The sequence below is a fragment of the Pinus tabuliformis genome, chromosome 1_2 (assembly GCF_031772625.1).
Source record: "Pinus tabuliformis cultivar Carrire ecotype Pingquan chromosome 1_2, CPIR1, whole genome shotgun sequence".
In the NCBI taxonomy this organism is placed as follows: domain Eukaryota; kingdom Viridiplantae; phylum Streptophyta; class Pinopsida; order Pinales; family Pinaceae; genus Pinus; species Pinus tabuliformis.
This window is the reverse complement of record NC_142298.1, coordinates 451431633-451452105: the sequence shown is the minus strand read 5'-3', so window position 1 is coordinate 451452105 and position 20473 is coordinate 451431633. Positions and strand designations below refer to the sequence as shown.

The following is a 20473-nucleotide window of genomic DNA, read 5'->3' as shown; positions in this document are numbered from 1 at the left end:
GAAACCGTTACTGCTTATCAAAAGCAGAGTCCAGTTGGTTACCAAAAAATTTCCTCGAAACTTCCACTAGTTGATGAAGTGATTGACTCGAATCCATCTTCAGTCAATCCCACTCCCTCTGAATGTGAATCCCATGAATTTGTTCCCAACCAACCATTGGTTGAGCAAGTGGTTGACCCAATTTCACCTTTAGTCGATCACACCTTTTCAGTAGAGAGTGAGAATGATACTGCTTAGGTTCTTCTCATTTCTTTTGATTCTACTGAACAAGGGGGCATTCCTCCTGTTGTCATGGAACCTCCTCTAAGTAATGAGGTAATTGATTTTAATTGGAGCCTATTGACAAGACCTCATCTTACTTCTTATGTGCCCTTCTAGGTCACGGCGAAGGCTTATAATACAAATATATTTCACACTATTATTGACGAGGGTGCCTCTATTAGCATTTTATCCTCCACTTCTTGGAAAGCTTTGGGTTCCCCACAACTTGTGTCCTCCACTCCGAATCTATTACATTTTAACAGAAGAACTAGTCAATCTTTAGGGATCCTTCCTTGTTTTCCTATTACTTTGGGAGGAAAGACTGTATGTATTGAAGTTATGGTTGTCACGAGCCCCTTGGATTTCAATTTTCTCTTGGGGTGAGACTATGTTTATGCTGTGAATGCTATAATATCCACACTCTTTCGATTGATCTATTTCCCACATGATGGAAAAATAGTAACTATCGATTAGCTTTCATTTGTTGGTCCAAATTTGACCACCAATCATCCAACTTCCCTAAATGTTCCAAATATGCAAGTGGTATATCCCCCGCCACAAGAAAATTATGTGGCAACTTGTCCAATGTCCATACCTGCTGTTGAAGAAGAGCCTTTCACTGTTTTCTCAACTTCTTTTGACCTGGATCCAGTATGTGATATGGTGAATCATTTACTAGGGGCATTGGAACTTGATCTTTCCATTAGATCTCTTGATATGTGTCCCTTCTAGAGTGTTGTTCTCCCATTTGATGAGAACCTCTTGGAATCCATGGCTTTTGGGGGCCATGATCAAGGTACTATGAGCATAGTTCCTTTTCTTGTGTCAAGCTCATTAAAAAATGAAACAAGCTCCCATGAGCATAATTCCTTTTCTTGTGTTAAGCTTGTTAAAAAATGAAACAATTCTCCCTCCAATTCAAGTCTTTTGTTATATCTCGTAAATTTCAAGTCGAGTCTTTCACTTGATCTCGTAAATGAACCTTCATTCCATCCACCTATTAGTAACCCGTAGTCTACTTACGTGAATGAAATGAAGCTTGGGGGTCATGTGCCTAGAATTAAGCCATTATGCTAGGCACATGAAAACTTATCTCAAGCATAGTTTCCACATGTTTCAAGCTTGTGTAAAAATGAAACCAATTCCAAGCATAGTTTCAACATGTTTCAATCTTGTGTAAAAATGAAACCATATTCAAAAATCTCAAGCATAGTTTTTCCTCGTTTCAAGCTTGTGTAAAAATGAAACTACTTTCAAAGTATTCTCAAGCATAGTTTTTCTCATGTTTCAAGCTTGTGTAAAAATGAAATTACTCATACTTTATCTCCCATGATTCCCGTTTTTTATCAGCCTATTTTTTCCAGATGAGCCTTGGTTTTCTTACTCCATCGTCACCATCTGCCTGGCCGATCATAAACTTTCATTTGGTTGTTTTACCCTTACTTGAGGAACAACTGCGGTGAGTGGTCTTAGTAGCCAACCTCTTGACCTCTACATGTTTTGATTAGTTCCATCATGATCAGAACCAGTTGCTACCCTTTATACCACTCATTCCTTTAGGAGGAGTCCTCTTTGAGCTCTTTTCGGACTCCCAAAATATGAAAAGATCATCGAGCACTTGTCTTTTCGAACTCGTTAAATTAAATGAAAAGACATCTTCCCAGTATAAGTTTAACCCTTTTTTAGACTGAGATAGACTATTTACAAAAAATGAATACTTTAGTTAAACATGACTAAAGGGTTCTCTTGCGCATTATTTTACGTCTTTTTGGGCTCGAGAGAAAAATTTACGAAAAAGGAACCTTTGGAGTTTTTTTTTTCGCCTCTTTTTAAAACTCTCTAAACATGAAAAATAATTTGAGTTACGCCTTCATTGAACTCGTAAAATCATCAAACAACGATGGAATCGTTAAGCATGATGAGATGGAACCACTTCTTCTCTGGGTCCGTTAAAAATACTTAGAAGGATTCATCCGAAGGATGAACTTATAGACCAATCATATGTTATCCTCCTCAAGCTTGTTAAAAATAAAGAGGTACTGGCCAAAAATGGTTGGGAAATTGGGAAAGAAGGGCGCTTTTACTTATTAATGGCAGTGAGTCGGTTTTGAACATGACACTCTTTCATTTCATCTCCGTGATTGTTGGGTTGGGAAATATGTTTGCCTCTTTGGTTAATCACGCCATATCAAAAGCCTTCATAGTCATTTTTGGGTGAATGATGCCAACTCCATACAATGTCACCGATATGTTTAGGATAATTCCATTAGTTGATACCTGCTACAATACTCTTAATCCTTCTTTCATGTCTGTTATTCCTGAACTAGCTTTACATCAACATGATTTTGTATGAAACCTTGATACCTGTTTCATGTCATTGATGAGGGATACATCAAGGCCCTCATGCGACGGGTCGCTTTCGGTCGACATCGGCTCATTATCCAGGAAGTTGACTTAGAAAATCCTTTCAATGCCTTGGAACTTGCATACCTCAATGACAAGTTTCCTCACTCTCGGAAACATGTTTTCATCATTGGCTTTCAATCGAAAGATTCTATGTGGTGTTCGACTTCAATTCATTCATTCACGCCACACAAATTGTACTGTAGTACCTTGAGAACCATTATCATTATTGGTGATTTCTCTTGCATCTGTTAACGACTTACATCATTGGCTGGTAACCAAATGGTGTCTACTATGTTCAACTCCGCCTCATTTAATTTCATGGTTAGACTCGTACTATCGAGTGAATGAAGTAGAATACCCTAGATCTAGCTTCATCCATCCAAGTTGCGTTTTCGGGATTCTTACCAGATCATAGGGTATGATGGTTATGATCGTTTCATAAAGTCATCGAAGAATGGGTCCACTCTTTGTCACTAGTGGACGAGATTTTTTGATCATTGTACATGTAATATGGCTTATATGCTGAGTACGGGTATGTCTCCCTTAGCAATGATATGATGATGATAATATGTATTGTAACAAATGATGATATCGACCGATTGATTCTTGATCCAGACTTGTCATAAGGTAAAGCACTTCAATCCTTAGTCATTGATTTTGACTTTGTACTTTAGGGGGTAGTCTATTACAGGTCATTTTGTCACATCTGCTCAAAAGGCCTGAAAACAGATCAATCAACATCCTTGAATACTTTGTCATTATCCCTTTGCAAAGCCCTAAGAATATCTTCTCCAAAAAGTCTGAGTTTCTGGGACAATCAGCCTAAAAACCATGTTTTTGGCCCCAACACACCTTTCATAACTGACCACCTACGTTGGGTGCAAGTTGCATACCTAAGCACCAACACTGATCATCACATGTTACTCTACTTTACAGGTGCGTTGGTTCTAGAAATTTGGGAAAATTAAAAAATGTTTTCGAATCTTACCTTCCAGAAGCTTCTAAGGTGGTTTTAACTATTTACCATTGACAAAGATCTTGAATTCCTATATGATCCTACTCTAGTGGTATTATCTCTTATCCCTTGAGCTTATCCTCCCTCATATGTGGATCTCAAGCTTGGATTGGTAAATCCTAAACTACCACTTTCACTTTATAAATTTATTGCCTCGGAGTATGGGTTGGCTTTTGGAGATTACTAGTGCCCTCATGCTACTACCTTGAGCTTAAAGAGTCATCACATTCATGCATTAGGGTTGATGTTGAAGGTTTTATTTGTGGCAAGGAAGGACAAGTCAATTGGGGAGACATCTACAGAGTCAACCTTCTATATATGGTTGTAACTCTCTCCTTTATTTATTAATACAAAAAGCATCTTGTTTTCCTATACTTACAGTGTCATGTTTATGCTCATTCATTTCAATGCCATTTGACTCATTGATTAGATATATTAGATTATGTTATGTTGATGTTGTAGTTCCTCTGCTTGATTTAGTCGTTTGTGCATGTTCTAATTATAGCACCTGGAGCTAGAGTTGAAGCTTACAAGCAAGGAGGAGAGAAAAACTTACTATAGATTCTAGGTAGGTCTCTTTCCCATACTCTAATCTATCTAAGGAAAACATTGATATTTCCCTCCCTATTGTTTCTAGATTAGACCACTAGATCTAGGAAGTTCATTTTTGTCCGTAGAAGTTCATTTTCCTCATAACAACCACATTTTTCTTCAAATATTTTTGTTGTAAACTAATGGATAAACTAACTATCGACCAAACAAAATTGTGTGTGCCTTTATGATGATGAGTGAAAGAATATTCCCTACTAATAAGAGAAGTACTCACTTAAAACACATAGCAATGAATTTGATTAATTAGTACCATACACAAAAGTATTGAAAGTTCTTCAATGGAAACTAATAATAATAGTCCAACATAGGGATGCAAAAGCAATATCATGCTATATCAAAGTCATCAAATCCATTATCTTTTAAAAAAAACTATTATCTAGAATTCATAAGTTTCATATAGCTAATTCTAAGATTTCTACAATATGTGATTTGATATAATGATAAGGTTCTTAGTATACTTTAACTACATCTATGCATGTAATTATTGGATTTTCCATATTTTCATATCTTGTTTGGTAAAATGGTATTGAAAGGGAAATTTCAGTCTCTAAATTTCCTCCACATTCACAGGGAGATGAATCAAAAGGCAAACTCTCTCTCAAAGAGAGTCTTTGGAATAGAAGAAGGTTTCATTTACTTTGAAGAACCGAGCGGAACACAGATCATCAACAATGGGTGTTCCTCTCTATCCTCGAGTTTTCATGATCCAAGGTGCAACACATAAATTGGCAGATGCAAACATTTGAGACTAATGAAAGCTACACGCTTCTCCGATGTTTATTTGAAGATTCCTATGGAGTATTTTTCAGCAACAGATTCAACAGATTGTGCTTAAATTCAATCCTTTTTATAGTTCCAATTTTTCTGTCTTTGATATATGTCAAAGTTGATAAATTACATGATGTAATGTAAATATGCAGTTATAGTCGCTAAGAAAATTTTGGGCCTTTTGGACAATGTTGATCTGTAGGCGAGCTCTCAGCTCATGTAGTCTTCTATACAGTTCTCTATGCAAAATCCGTAGTCCTTTAGGAAAATATATATTTTCTTGCCAAACTCCAAAATGTAATCTCTCTGAATTAGATAATGAAAATGCATGTTTTTTCCTCTTTGGAAAAAAAAAACATGGCTATTCATCAACATTTGTCTTTTTCTCTTGTTCGAAATGGAAAATTGCTTGCTTTAATCTTGTCCTAGCTAAATATTATATGTCACTTCCCTTACAATCCAAAAACAAATCAAATGATTTTTTCTTAATGTGGTTTAACTTATTGCCATTTTGAAATATTTATCTACACAAAGCTTGTCGCATCATCTTTGACATTTTCCTAATATTTGGTTAGCTTCACTGATTTTAAAGTTATTTTATTTTGTAAAGGCTTATCAAACAAAAAAATTTAACTCACACTATTTTATCCCTATTGAATTTAAAATTAATTTGACCTCTTCACCCATATTGTTCACATGTTCCAGAATAATTTTGCATAACCCAATAATATATGAATCATGGAAACAAATATGATTGAGGCCAAATTTAAAATAATCTAAACAATCGTACAACCTTACCTTCAAGGAGAACTAGTAATGAGGTTTTCCATATCCTCTTTTGCACCCATCTCAACAAAAGTATACCTATCTCGACCAAAGTATATAAATAAATTGGTAAAATAAATATTTTTATGTTGGTAGTCTAGACCCACTTAACAAGAGTTTGATTTTACGCCTCTTGAAGAACTACTTTGGAAACTAAGTACTATGCTTTCCTTAGAAGGATTGCACATAAGAAGGGATAATAACCTATTTTACAATAGCCTGAGAGCTGCTCCAGGCATGATTTCTTTAGTTGAAAAAAAAAACCTATTTTACAATAGTTAATATCATATACATACTTGGTATCAACCCCATGAGAAAAAGATTTTTGGATCCACTAAGCCACTTTGCTCCTTTTTCTCACTATTTCCATCCAACCATTAATATAATATATATTCAAGGCCTTTTTGGGCTTCTAGTTAAGGAATAAAATCACATTGGAGTGTTAAGGAGCTATGTTTATTCATTAATGAGAAATTCAAAACTTTGTGATTTGAGATTTCACACTTACAGTGTTTAGGGGTTTATGTACCTCACTACTTGTCTTATAATTTTATACTTACCCAAATATATACTCACTCCATCAACTTTTTAGACATATTAACCCTAATACATACGTACCTATAAACTAAAAATTATTTAAATGAAATTTCATGATATTTTCAATTCCATAAAGTATTAAAATATATTCCAAAGATTTAAAAATGTAAAAAATCCTAATAATTGAACCCAAATGAAGTAAGATAATTACACAACTTATTTAATTGAAATTATAAATGCCAAATTTTGATGACATATCTAAGGATGGCAAGCAAGCAAGCAATGAAAATGTTATTCTTTTTAATGTAAAATAATAAAAATTTATTTTTTCCAAACAACAAATAAACCTACAAAACAAAACCATATTGCTAGCAACCTTCCTTAATAATAAAATCTAATGGAAATTGGCCCATAAAATACCCAAGCACATTGTGTCATTTGATATTACTCTAAACATCAATATTCATCTAATACAATATCCACCCAAGTTTTACCATATGGAATTTCATTACCCCATGATATACTCTTGAAATAAACTTTTTGTAATACTTTTCATCAAACCATTATTGCAATGACTTCTTCAAGTTTTACCATATGGAATTTCATTACCCCATGATATACTCTTGAGATTAACTTTTGTAATACTTTTCATCAAACCATTATTGCAATGACTTCTTCAAGTTGAGCCAATTGATTGATGGCCCATAATAAGGTCCTTTTCAAGCCTTACGGCTATCAAGTTTTGTTAATGTGATAAAGATAACCAATAAGTGTAACAAGTCTTACACTCTAAAGGCATTCAAATCTTAAGTCTATATTGAAGAGTTATAAAATGAGTGCAATCATATAAATTAAATAGACATCAAAATATTTATCTTTTAATATATTTATATTATGAAGATTAAAAAATTATAAAAATTAATTAAATTAGAAGTTTATTTTAAATTTATTATTATTATTAGTTATAAAAAAACCAACATATGAATTAAACATATACATTAAAAAAAAAATTCTTACTTGTGGAGATTCACCCTACTTCATCTTGGAGATTATTAATGTAAATATGTTACTATACTATGGGCCAATACTATGGCTTACTAATACCACATGCCCAAAAAACCATAATCCATGCTCATATGACCATTTTTTTCTAATTAAATAATCTAATTAAAAAGGCATAAAGGGCATAACTACTTTTGAAATAAATCTCAATCTTTAATTTGTGACTGAATATTATGGAATATCCCATTCAAGTTATCAATAATTATTAAGTGGAGGGTAAGAATTTATCTTCTATGAAATATTCTAGAATATTTTTAATAATATTCACAAATCAAAAGTTGAGATTCATCTCCAAAGTAGTTATAGTTGTTAATTTGAATAGATTTATTAGTGACATTGATATGATTACATTACTGAGTAATGATTCATTGATCAACTTGGTAAAATTTAGAACAAAAAATGACTTGAATACACCTAAAAATATATGAAAAACACATAAATTATTGATAATTGTTTTTAATAGTGTATTTATTGTTTTATTTTTATTTATTCTTTTCCATAAATTTTTTTTTTTTAATTTTTTAATTAACCTTTTTCAATTAGGATAATGCATCCCCTTTTGAATAGCCAAAAATCAAACTCCTCTGCATATAAAACTAAACGGTGTTAATTTGGTTCAAAGATTTTAGTTCTAAGTGTTCCATTATTTGGAATGATTTAATAATAATCAGAAGTATATATTACATTAAACTGTGTTAATTTGGTTTAAAGATTTTAGTTTTAAGTGTTTTATTATTTGGAATGATTTAATAATAATCAGAAGTGTAGATACATCATTATAATTAGAAGTAATGATATTTATTAATAATAATTGGAATTAATAATTAGAAGTGAGTAGTTATTTAGTGGGCTACATTTATTGTAAATTTTGATTTACCAAAAATTGAGAAAGATTAAGTACATAGTGTAAAGTTAAAATGGATTTAAATTCATGCTCTTACATTTCATAATAAATTTCAGCATAACAAATAGTCAAAATATTTATATTTACATTACAATATCTCTTCCATATTACACTAAAAACACCTCTAAAGATAATTATTTCTATAATCTAAAACAAAATTATTTTTAAACGTAAAAAAGAACACTTGAAATTGCACATACTTGCAGCTCCAAGGGTTAGTCAAAATTTAGCCATCATAATTATATGAGATTTAATCTTTCATGTGTCTACAACATCAGATTTGATCTTCCAAGATTGTGTGAACTAACAAAGCTGGCGTTTTTTTTATAGCTTATATTCACTTTAAATCCTAAATCAACCTTAACAAAATATTTTCGATAACATTCCAAGATAATATTTTCGATAATATTTTTGTAATTTATGATTATACATCCAATTAATTATTTGACTTGGACACACTTTGCCATTCGATCCATAGACATTTAATTTAGATTTTCATAAGAGTTATGTTACGGTGTAAATTCTTGTGAATATTCTCTTTTGTTTTATGGATGTATTTGTGAATGATTGTTTTTTTGAATTCATGCAGGTTAGATATGTGAAAACAATATGCTCCTTTTTATGTGCTAGAAGAATTGCAAGAAGATCCAATCAGTACAAAGTTAAATAAAAAATCTTCAGAAGATTATAATCAAGTTTGGCACCCCCATCCCCATATGGAAGAAAAGGTATGTATTGCGTTATAGGAATAGTAAAAATAACAATAAACCAGAGCTTTCGATTATCTAATACCCTCAACTCCTTATAGACTTTATTTTGTCACCTTGGCCCAAAAGAGCTCCTTGAAATAGTGTTCGATGACACTGAAGCGGTAGAGGATGAATCAATGTTTGACAGTGGATTACGTGCTTCCGATGTAGATGCAGATGCAGGTGCAGCACTAGTGTGAACATCTGCATATGCAGATGCAACACTGGTGTGAGCGCTTGATTGTGAAGAGTCCATATCAACAAAGGGGGGCGGAGTCGCTGCAGGAAGATTTAGGCTTTTGTTTCTGAGAAACATGATAACATTAGACATGGAAGGACGCAGTCCTGCAGATGCTTGAGTGCAAAGAAGAGCAACATGAACAACTTGCACTACCTCCTCCTTGTAATTTGTTTCTAAATTGGGACCAATTACATTTAGAATTGTGCCTGACAGATAATTATTCCAAACCTGCATCATAAATGATAGATTTGAATATCATCATAACTTTTTCATGAGAAAGGAGGAATAATGTGTATTTTATGATAAGATCATTACCATTGTCAAGAGGGATGGCATGTCATTGGCAGAAATAGGGATTTGATTCTTTCTGCCGCTAATAATCTCCAAAACTAACACCCCAAAAGCATAGATGTCAACTTTTTCTGTCAGATGACCATGTACAAGATATTCTGGAGCCATGTAGCCTCTGTTAAATTAAAAAGAAAAAACCATCAAATCCATTAACAAAAAAAGCGGTTTTCATTTTCTATTAATTTATTCTCACCTGGTTCCAACAATTGTGGTGTCAAGATGAGTATTAATTTATTCTCACCTGGTTCCAACAATTGTGGTGTCAAGATGAGTTTGATCTTCAGCGAAATATCTAATTAATCCAAAATCTGCAATTTTGGGTTTGAAATGTTGGTCTAATAAAATATTGCTAGCTTTTATGTCTCTATGGATGATGCGAATATCTGATTCTTGATGAAGATAAGCTATGCCAGCAGCAACTCCCAATATAATTTCAAACCTCCACTGCCACTCCAGAAATCTGCCATGGTTTTCATCTGTTGCAAAATTACAATCCGGTCTCAAATAACTATATTCACTGACTAAACAATAGTGTTTGACATGTAAAACTGAATAGAGCTAAAATCAAGTTATAGGGTTAAGAAAGATCACCAAATATGAATAGATCAAGGCTCTTGTTGGGAAGGTATTCGTAAACCAAGAGTCTATCTGTGCTATCCACACAACATCCAAGCAGTTTGACGAGATTTCTATGTTGAACATTGCTTATTAGAGTCTGTTAAATTTGTAATTCCAACTGCACGGCAGTTTTCGGAAAACCGCCGTGGTCTCCCCGCACCACCATTCGGCGAAGGCGGTTTCCGTAGCGGAGGCTCCGAACACCTTCACACTCCGCCACGCGTCCCATGTACGAGCGCCGAAACCGCTGTTCCCCGGACGCTAAAGGTCGTGCTGGTTGCGGAAGAGTGGTGTGCGAATTGCGTTGGATCGGGTCTGCAGGCTCAGATCTCCGAGAAGCTGCGCGAAGTTTAATGACCGGGCCCGACGAATGTGGTGGCGACACGTGGCACCGGCCTGCGTCAAATCAATTTTTGCGTGGAGTAAACGACTCATAGGTTGACCGCCGTGGAAGGAAAAGTTAATGTTTTTTTTATGGGTTCTACGTAGAATTAGGTGGCGGCTTTAATGAGATGATGGGCATACGTCCCATATCTTTAATATGGTTATGGGCCATATTTATATATGTTTTTATATATGTTGTAGAGTAATGGGTACGTGCCGTAGTTTTTATTTTTGTATGTTTTATATATATAAAACGTTGTGTTGAGCCCGCATGTATATGCAGTAAAAAGAAAAGGGGGCTGATGTGAATTAGTTTTCATGGGTATGGTGACTACGCATGATGTGTGCGTGATTTTTTTTGTGTGTTGTTCACGAAGAACAGTGTAGTGTGTTCGCGCAGGATTGGAAAGAAGAATTGAGAAGGGTGCTTGCGCGCAGGGAGTTTGCTCCCGGTTATGTGATGAACGCACAACAGTGCAAGGAGATATATGATGAACAGGGAAAGAGCACAGAGTGCCTGTGCGAGGAGGTTGAATGAGGAATAAGGGAGAAGGAAGCACAGCAGTGCTGAAAACATAACAGAGGCAAACTGTTATGTATTGTTGACCATAAAGAAAACACAGGAACAACTTGAAGCTGTTTTGTAATTTCCACAGCAGTGGAAAATCTGTGAGAGCAGCAGAGTTTTTTTTGTGATTCCCTCTTTGAACAGAGGAAGAAGTATGTAACAGAATGTTTGTTTTTAATCAATAGAAAAATGTTTTATGGCTGTGTAATGAGTTGTTATGAGTAATTTCTTTTAAAAGGCTTCCCTGTGCAAAAGATCCTGGAACATTGGAACAGTGGAAACAGAGCATTGCCTCTGTGGTGTTAATGTTTGTTTGGTTTTGGTATTTTCCCGTGTAAAAATACCCAACAGTGGTATCAGAGCTGGTCCAAGCTCTTTGAAGACTCAAAGAAGCTAAAGGAAGGTGTTGTTGCAGCAGTCAAACTTCTCCAGCAGTGTGAAGACTCAGCCAAAAGAGTTAAGGTATTTTTCAAGGCTTTCCTTTGTGTTACTGTTGAAGAAACAGTCATTGATTTAAAAAAAACACAGTCAAGTATTTAGTGCCTAGATAAGAATGGCAAGGTCAAAGAAGAAAGCCTCCAGGCCTATTAAAAATGTGTCTCCCTCCTCTATTAAAATAGAAGAAAATTTATTTGAATACATTTTGTTTGAAACCCCAAAGTTTGATGGAAACTTTGATGTATGGGAAATAAAGATGAGGGCTTTCCTAATGTCTGAGGGGATTGAAGTCTGGGAGTCAGTGATTGATGACAGCAAGATGGATAAAGAATCCATGGAGTATGATGCACAAGCAGCAAAGACTATCTTGGATGGTCTCCCTGATCCAGTGAAGAAGAATTTAGGAAAATATACATCAGCAAAGGATATATGGGACAGACTGCATGACCTTCATGCAAAGGGAGCACTGACCATGACAATGAGTCAAGAAGAAACTTATGAACCCATCATAGAAGCTGAGAATGAGAAGGTTGACCTCATCAAGCTTCAAGTAAAAGAAAGGGATGATGAGCTTGCCAAGCTTAAGAAGGAACTTGAAGAATGCAAGAGGAAGCATCATGAAGAAGTCATATCCATGACAAATCAGCTGAACAAGGCAAAGAAGCAGGAAGATGCCTTGACAAGTCAACTTGAAGAAAGACACAAGAGAGTGAATAAGCTTGTGGAAGAGATTGGACAGTACAAGGTAGAGGTTTCCTCCCTTAAGTCTGAACTAGAAGAAGCCAAGAAGCAGGCACAAGGAGCTGAAAAGAAAATGAAGAGCAGTCAAGGAAAAGATGAAGAAATCTCCAAAATGAAGTCTGATATTATCTCCTTCAAAATAGTAGCAGCTGAAGCTACTCGCAGCAAGGAAGAAACTGAGGGACAACTAGCAAAGAAAAATAATGAGTGTGAAAAGTTGGAAGAAGAGATTGTCCTCCTCAGGAAGAAGGTTGAAGGGATGAACAAAATGATGAAGAGCTCTCAAGCTTTGGATGACATGCTCAACTATCACAGATCTCCATCTGATAAATCAGGACTTGGGTATGTAGGTGAACCCTCAAACAAGGATGAGGATGCTTTAAGCAAAGGAGATGTGAAGAAGCCACAAAGAAGTTGTGATGCTCCTAGTTCTAGCAAAGGCAAGGAGAAAAATGAAGGTTGCAATAGAAGAAATCTTGCTCCAAGTAGAAAACCAGCTCCAAGAAGAAATGTAGCTGATGTCAAAGAGGCAAGATGCAATGGTCATCAACAAAGAATCTCAAGGCAGCAAGAATTCAGAAGTACATCAATGAAACCTCCATCTCCTAGGTACCAAAGTTCATTTTTTGGTTGTTGTTATGCATGTTCAAACTTTGGTCATATGGCAAAAGACTGTAGAGCATTTCATGGAGATAGATGTTGTGGTCCCCGACAATCTCCAAGAAATAATTTCACAAGAAGAAATCATGAATTCTTATTCATGAATGAAGTTGAATGCTTCAAGTGTCATAACATTGGGCATATGGCACGAGACTGTAACTTGAGATGGGCTGCTATGCAAACTAGACCCATGCAAAAGAAGAAAGTTACACAAGTATGGAGAAGAAAAGAAATACAGTGTGAAAGCCCCTTAAGCAACGCAGCTGATCTAAGTCTCTTTTGAGAAAACTTTGCCAAAAGAAGACAAGCATACATTAAAGGGGAGCTTGTAATTTTTGCTGCTGAACTGTATTAACAGTCATTTGTTGATGGAGGATGTATTGCAGCGCAGCAGTTGCAAATGAAATCTTTGTTAATCCCTCTGAAAGGTAATATGCAGCAGTGATGAAATCAACAATGTTTTTGCTTTGTTTTTATGCAATATGCACAGAAATGCATAAAGAAGAAAAGATGCCAGCGCTGAAATGTAAAGAGCAGCAGCGAGATAAGAGAAAATAAATGCAAAGCATGGAGACCCTCACAGCAGTGGGAAGATAGAACATAAAACAACAGTTTTTGAATTTTTTTTTTGTTATGGAGCACATGCAAAGAAATGCATAAAGAAAAACAGGGACAACAGATTTTTTAATGCACATGGATGAATGAGAATGTGTGTGGCAGCAGAAAGTCAAAGGAATTGCACAGCAGTGCATTGTGTAATTAAAAAAAATGAAGACTAAGATTGTGTGAAGCAAGGGTGCATGAGAAAAGGCAGCAGCCTGTGTTATTTTTTTTCGTGGAGAATGAAGTGCCAAGTGTATGTGCACACAGCAGTACAAATTGCAGCAGCAACACAACAGCAAGTGTATGGACAGCAGCAGCTTGAAGAAAAGTTTTCCCATCGTGAAGAAGGAGAAGCACACAGCAATGCAAACAAGAAAGATGCAGCAACATTAAAGTCTTGTTGAAGAAATGAGATGTAATGGACAACAGCACATGCAAAAGAAATTTTCCTTACAACAGTAAAGGTAAATGTAATGAATTTGTTGTTCATTGAATTGAAATGCAATATATGCAACAGCAGTGAGTGTAAGAAATGTTTACACACAGCAGTGTAAATTTGTAAATTGGGACAGTGTAATTGTTCCAGAAAAGACAGAGTATTTTGTCTTTGAAAAGTGCAGAAGCAGTGCAAGTGTAGACACAACAGTGTGGGATAGACACAGTAAAGAAGATGGCACAACAGTGCAACAGAGAATATGCATCAGCATAAAAGAACATTGTAATGAGTTTGCACACACAGCAGTGCAATGATTGTTTGTTTTGGAACTGCATTTGAAGCAGTCATTTGGTGAAACCCTCTGTTAAAGAGGAAGGTGCTTTTCAGCACATCGTCATTCGTGAATCCCTCTGTTGAGAGGAAGATGCTCTTTAGCATAGTTTGGTAAATCCCTCTGTTGAGAGGAAGATTTTTTTATAACAGGTGAATCCCTCTATCATGAGGAAGGTGCTCTTCAGCACATTGTAATGGTGAACCCCTCTGTCATGAGGAAGGTGCTCTTAAGCACAGTTTCAGGTTAATCCCTCTATTAAGAGGAAGACAACTTTGATTGTTTATGGAACTACATCAGAAGCAGTTGGTGAATCCCTCTATGTGAGGATGATATTTTTGTAACAGCAGTGTTGAGGAATCCCTCTATGAGAGGAAGTGCTTGGGTATGTTTGAACGCCCAGCAGTTGAAATTAAAGGGGAGTGTTAAATTTGTAATTCCAACTGCACGACAGTTTTCGGAAAACCAACGTGGTCTCCCCGCACCACCATTCGGCGAAGGCGGTTTCCGTAGCGGAGGCTCCGAACACCTTCACACTCCGCCACGCGTCCCATGTACGAGCGCCGAAACCGCTGTTCCCCGGACGCTAAAGGTCGTGCTGGTTGCGGAAGAGTGGTGTGCGAATTGCGTTGGATCGGGTCTGCAGGCTCAGATCTCCGAGAAGCTGCGCGAAGTTTAATGACCGGGCCCGACGAATGTGGTGGCGACACGTGGCACCGGCCTGCGTCAAATCAATTTTTGCGTGGAGTAAACGACTCATAGGTTGACTGCCGTGGAAGGAAAAGTTAATGTTTTTTTTATGGGTTCTATGTAGAATTAGGTGGCGGCTTTAATGAGATGATGGGCATACGTCCCATATCTTTAATATGGTTATGGGCCATATTTATATATGTTTTTATATATGTTGTAGAGTAATGGGTACGTGCCGTAGTTTTTATTTTTGTATGTTTTATATATATAAAACGTTGTGTTGAGCCTGCATGTATATGCAGTAAAAAGAAAAGGGGGCCGATGTGAATTAGTTTTCATGGGTATGGTGACTACGCATGATGTGTGCGTGATTTTTTTTGTGTGTTGTTCACGAAGAACAGTGTAGTGTGTTCGCGCAGGATTGGAAAGAAGAATTGAGAAGGGTGCTTGCGCGCAGGGAGTTTGCTCCCGGTTATGTGATGAACGCACAACAGTGCAAGGAGATATATGATGAACAGGGAAAGAGCACAGAGTACCTGTGCGAGGAGGTTGAATGAGGAATAAGGGAGAAGGAAGCACAGCAGTGCTGAAAACATAACAAAGGCAAACTGTTATGTATTGTTGACCATAAAGAAAACACAGGAATAGCTTGAAGCTGTTTTGTAATTTCCACAGCAGTGGAAAATCTGTGAGAGCAGTAGAGTTTTTTTTGTGATTCCCTCTTTGAACAGAGGAAGAAGTATGTAACAGAATGTTTGTTTTTAATCAATAGAAAAATGTTTTATGGCTGTGTAATGAGCTGTTATGAGTAATTTCTTTTAAAAGGCTTCCCTGTGCAAAAGATCCTGGAACATTGGAACAGTGGAAACAGAGCATTGCCTCTGTGGTGTTAATGTTTGTTTGGTTTTGGTATTTTCCCGTGTAAAAATACCCAACAGAGTCACTTCGTTGAAGAAGTCGCTCACACTCTTTTCTTTGTCTGTAAATAGTTTCTTCACAGCAACTTCGTTGCCATTTGGTAAAATTCCCTGTCAACATGTCGTCAATATTACTCAATTTAGTCTTCGTATTTCATAACTCTTTGTAGGATAAAAGGAATTCGGATATCACCTTATAAACAGAACCAAAGCCTCCTTCGCCAATCTTGTTTGCTGGGTTAAAATTTTTGGTAGCAGCTCGTAGAGTACTGTATTTGTAATTTAATTTTGATTTGGATATAGCTGTTGATAATTTGTCATGCCCTGCAAAATAAACATCACGTTGATGATTCAGGAAATCATGTATAAGAATTGTAGCATTGTACGTTGTTATTTACTATTTATTTAATTCTTCTATGCTGAGTTTTCTTAAAATCTGTTAAATACTTCTTTAAAAATTAAACTATCACACTTCTGATTATATAAGTGTATTCACAATGTCTTACTCAGATTGGATAATGTTAGATCCCCATACAAACAACGTCCTACTCAGATTGGATAATGTTAGATCCCCATACAATCAATATAGGACCGATCCCACAGAATCGATCCATATTCCTTACACTTCCTGGCGGGATTCTTCGATGATGCCATTCAGAATTCTGATTCATTGGAATGGTGGACCGGGAACTAACATGAGGGCTGGAACTTTGGCTTTTTGGGGCCTTCTGTAGATTTATTTTCAGGCTGCTCTGCATTGACACCTTATATGTTTATGGGGACTCATAAGTACTAATCAACTGTCTGTCGTAAAACTTTGAGTTCTCCCCACATCTTTTTGCTTCGATCTCCCAGATAAACATCCTCCGTGGCACATTCATATAGCACCCAAGAAGAATTGGGTTGCTGACTCGCTGTCAAGGAGGTTTCCCTCCCATAGTTACTATTTCTGACATTACATATTTTTGATCTGTGATAGTTTACATGCCTATGTTTTCTTATTATGTTTTCAGGTATTTTTGGATTTGGAAAATCACTATTTCCCTTGTGTTTGTGTTATGTGGGTAATGTTGTTCTCTCTCTAAATACTATGTACTATGGAGGATATTTCTAGTTTTCTTATTACTTGGTCTGGGTAGATCTATGCCAGCTATTTGTATATTTGATACATATTGAACATATGCACTAGTATATAATATAAACCAGCCTTTTTTTCGTCTCAAAAATGTTACAGCAATTCAGGTAACTTGACCCAGTGGCTTTGGGGTTCAGGTTTGTGAGAATTTATGGTTATGTAGAATATAACTTATTTAAAAGCAAAAACAATTCAGATAAATAGACACCACGGCCTGATCCTAACCATAAAGCCTGTAAAGAGAAGCTAAACTACCTGGAAGTGATTTCTTGTGGAAGTGCTGAAGTACTTTTCTTTTCCAAATCAAAAACACTCCTAGAAGCAGCACAATAACGAAGCCAGGAATGCTTAATCCAAGTAATAACGGTAGATTTGGGCCGTCTTTTCCTGCAGCAAATATCAATCCACTTTAGTAATGAGCAAATGATCTCCAGAAAATTGTGAAAAGTTAAATGACAATTTAATATGGCCCTGTTTCTCTTGATGGCGGTAGAGGAGAACAACTTCCACCTTGGGTTGATGGCGAAGAGACAACATCAATGTAAAACTTGTATGTCTCATAACGTATCATGCAGCTGTCAGTGAAGCCCTTTCCTGCTGAACATTCGAGGAGATACTTGTACACAGAGTTGAGGCACTGCTCACACTGATTCATCGTAAGGTCTCCCCAACATTGAGCCAGACTATAAATCCCATTCTCATTTCCTGTACTGTAACTCATATCACTGGACACAGTTTTCTCCTCAAGTGTCCTCAAAAGACTGGAAATCGACCCATTCCTACCCGTTGCATTTGAATCTGTATTATTTACGCATGGTTCTATGACCGTTGTATTCACTTGTGAATAGAAGTTGTGAGTGGCATATCTCATAAAGCATCCTTTTAGCTGCACGCTTCCGGAACTGACACCGTGACAGGTTTCATTGAGACGATCTTGAGCCGATGAAGCGCATTCTCCACAGGTAGGGGGATTGAGGTCTCCCCTGCACTGAACAAGACCGTATATCTTATCTCCATTCTCTCCATGCCATGAAATGTTGTAGCCTGTCTTGTTCACATTTTCAACCAATGAATTCAGAACCACCTTCAAGTTCCCTTCCAAATCACTGCCATTCATGATAGCTTTGCCACTGCAACTCACTCCCGAGCCCTCGAAATCGGTAGGCATATCCGACTGAGCTAATGCGGATATTAGCAGTAAGAGCAGGAAGGAGATAAAAAATTTGAATTTTGCAGTGAAACCAAATTGAATCATTTTCCTTCTACTTGAATGAATTCAGAACCACCTTCAAGTTCCCTTCCACTTTGCCACCGCAACTCACTCCCGATCCCTCGAAATGGATAGGGATATCCGGCTGAGCTAATGCTAATGTTAGCAGTAAGAGCAGGAAGGAGAGAAATAATTTGAATTTTGCAGTGAAACTAAATTGAATCATTTTCCTTCTACCACCATCGGACGTGGGAAGGGGTCATTCTGTAACCCAAATCAATCTACCATTTTTCTGAACAACATCCTGGTTTGTAAGGTCAGAGAGGGTTGGAGTGGCGTGTAAAAGACGTGTTGCTTGACTTCACCTTATCTTGGTCTGTAACTGGAATCAATTTTGAAGACTCTGGGCCGCCATCTTTTCGAAGAACATCCTAGCTTGTAAGGTCAGAGAGGGTGGGACTGGCGTGTCTTTTCTGAAGAACATCCTAGTTTGTGACGTCAGAGAGGGTTGGAGTGGCGCGTAAACGACTCGTGGGTTGTAAATTTCTCAAGAAGAAATCAAAGTATATTTAGATCAGGAAGAAATCAAAGTAAATTAGATTTTTGAACGACTTGCGGGTTTTAAATTTCTCAACCACAAATAAAAATATATTTAGATTTTTGTAGACACCCTGGTTCTAATTTTCTCAAGAAGAAATCAAAATATATTTAGATTTTTTTAAAGAAAAAATTGTTTTTACCGCAGTTCTTATGCATATATTGTCTTTTTGCTCATGCATATATTGCCTTTTCAAGATTGGACCACAAGACATTGTCTTCCGAAGATTGGACCACAATGTTAACTAATCTTTCCAGATTCTTATTATATATTTTATAATATGTAATTAGTGGGCCACTATCTTTTTAAGAACATCTTAGTTTGTAAGGTTAGAGAAAGTTGGAGTGGTGTGTAAAAGACTTGTGGGTTGTAAGTTTCTCAACAAGAAATTAAAGTATATTTAGATTTTTTTTAGAGTGTGGGTTGTAAATTTCTCAAGAAGAAATCAAAGTATATTTAGATTTTTTTTTTTCAAAAGAAGAAATTGTTCGAAGAAATTGTTCTTAGAGTAGTTCTTATTCATATATTGTCGTCTTGCTCATGCATATATTGTCTTCTCAAGATTGGACCACAAGACATTGTCTTTTCAAGATTGGATCACAAAAAGATATGTAGAAACAATTTTCTCCACCTAACCATTAGATCACATCTATAAAGCACATTTAAATTATCAAGTTTCCAATTTTGATTTTTTTTTTTAAATTAATTTTATTTAAAATTTAAATAAAAATATTAAAAATTCCAGTCAAAACTAATTTTTTTATACAAGATGTTACAGACAAACAAATGAACTCCATAATTTTAATTGGTATTTTATCAAGCGAAATCTTCAAATACTTATACAATCAGAGATAGTTACGATGACTGGTAGTTTTGCTAACCATTATAAATAAAGAACTAATTCTAAACTAATATTGTACAATATCTCGTAGGATTAATTAACATTTCCCCCTTAATCCGAAGGGACATCTGACATGTCCAGTAACATTCCGAATTTTTCAATCTTTTACCGTCCTAGTGCTTTAGTGAATATATCTGCTATCTATTCTGAAGTAGGACAATGTGTTAGATGAATAACTTTGGCCTCTACATAATGTCAAATCATGACAAGTGATACTTCGTGTTAATGTGCTTACTTCGATCATAAAACTTTGGATTCTTGGCCCACTGTATCGCAGAAGAATTATCGACAAATAAAGGAGTTGAATCTTTCCACTTCTCCTCCAAGTCTTCAAGTATTTTGCGAAGCCAAATGATTTCTTTGGTGGGTTGAACTGCTGCAACATAGTCGACTTCGGTGGTAGAATCAACAAGTATAGATTGTTTGCATGACATTCAGCTAATGGCTGCTGATCCCAGATTCATCAAATAGCTAGAAGTAGAGACCACATTCTCCTTATCACCATCAAAGTC

General features: G+C 36.0%; 2 protein-coding genes across 2 annotated transcripts; both read right to left on the bottom strand.

Annotated features, from left to right (window-relative positions):
• Positions 1-9105: 9105 nt before the first annotated feature.
• LOC149206311 (cysteine-rich receptor-like protein kinase 2) lies at positions 9106-10441 on the bottom strand. The gene is made up of 4 exons (XM_089393671.1): positions 10323-10441; positions 9973-10207; positions 9696-9846; positions 9106-9608 (listed from the first exon to the last, which is right to left on the bottom strand). Exons 3-4 carry the CDS (start codon positions 9837-9839, stop codon positions 9210-9212), a joined length of 543 nt encoding a protein of 180 aa, XP_089249797.1. The 5' UTR covers positions 9840-9846; positions 9973-10207; positions 10323-10441; the 3' UTR covers positions 9106-9209.
• An 8-nt stretch (positions 10442-10449) lies between these two features.
• On the bottom strand, positions 10450-18798 carry LOC149206310 (cysteine-rich receptor-like protein kinase 2). Its single transcript, XM_089397654.1, has 5 exons — positions 17763-18798; positions 17508-17639; positions 16311-16441; positions 16132-16228; positions 10450-10745 (listed from the first exon to the last, which is right to left on the bottom strand). Exons 1-5 carry the CDS (start codon positions 18505-18507, stop codon positions 10450-10452), a joined length of 1401 nt encoding a protein of 466 aa, XP_089253780.1. The 5' UTR covers positions 18508-18798.
• Between the last annotated feature and the right edge of the window lie 1675 nt (positions 18799-20473).

Excerpts from the sequence above, each read along its gene's own strand:
- LOC149206311 (XM_089393671.1), bottom strand. The coding sequence starts at position 9,839 with ATGGCTCCAGAATATCTTGTACATGGTCATCTGACAGAAAAAGTTGAC. Across the intron at positions 9,609-9,695 it reads TGCCATCCCTCTTGACAATG|GTTTGGAATAATTATCTGTC; the intron begins GTAATGATCTTA and ends TTTATGATGCAG.
- LOC149206310 (XM_089397654.1), bottom strand. The coding sequence starts at position 18,507 with ATGATTCAATTTGGTTTCACTGCAAAATTCAAATTTTTTATCTCCTTC. Across the intron at positions 17,640-17,762 it reads CTCTTCGCCATCAACCCAAG|GAAAAGACGGCCCAAATCTA; the intron begins GTGGAAGTTGTT and ends TATTTGCTGCAG. Across the intron at positions 16,442-17,507 it reads CCACAAGAAATCACTTCCAG|GGCATGACAAATTATCAACA; the intron begins GTAGTTTAGCTT and ends TTTATTTTGCAG.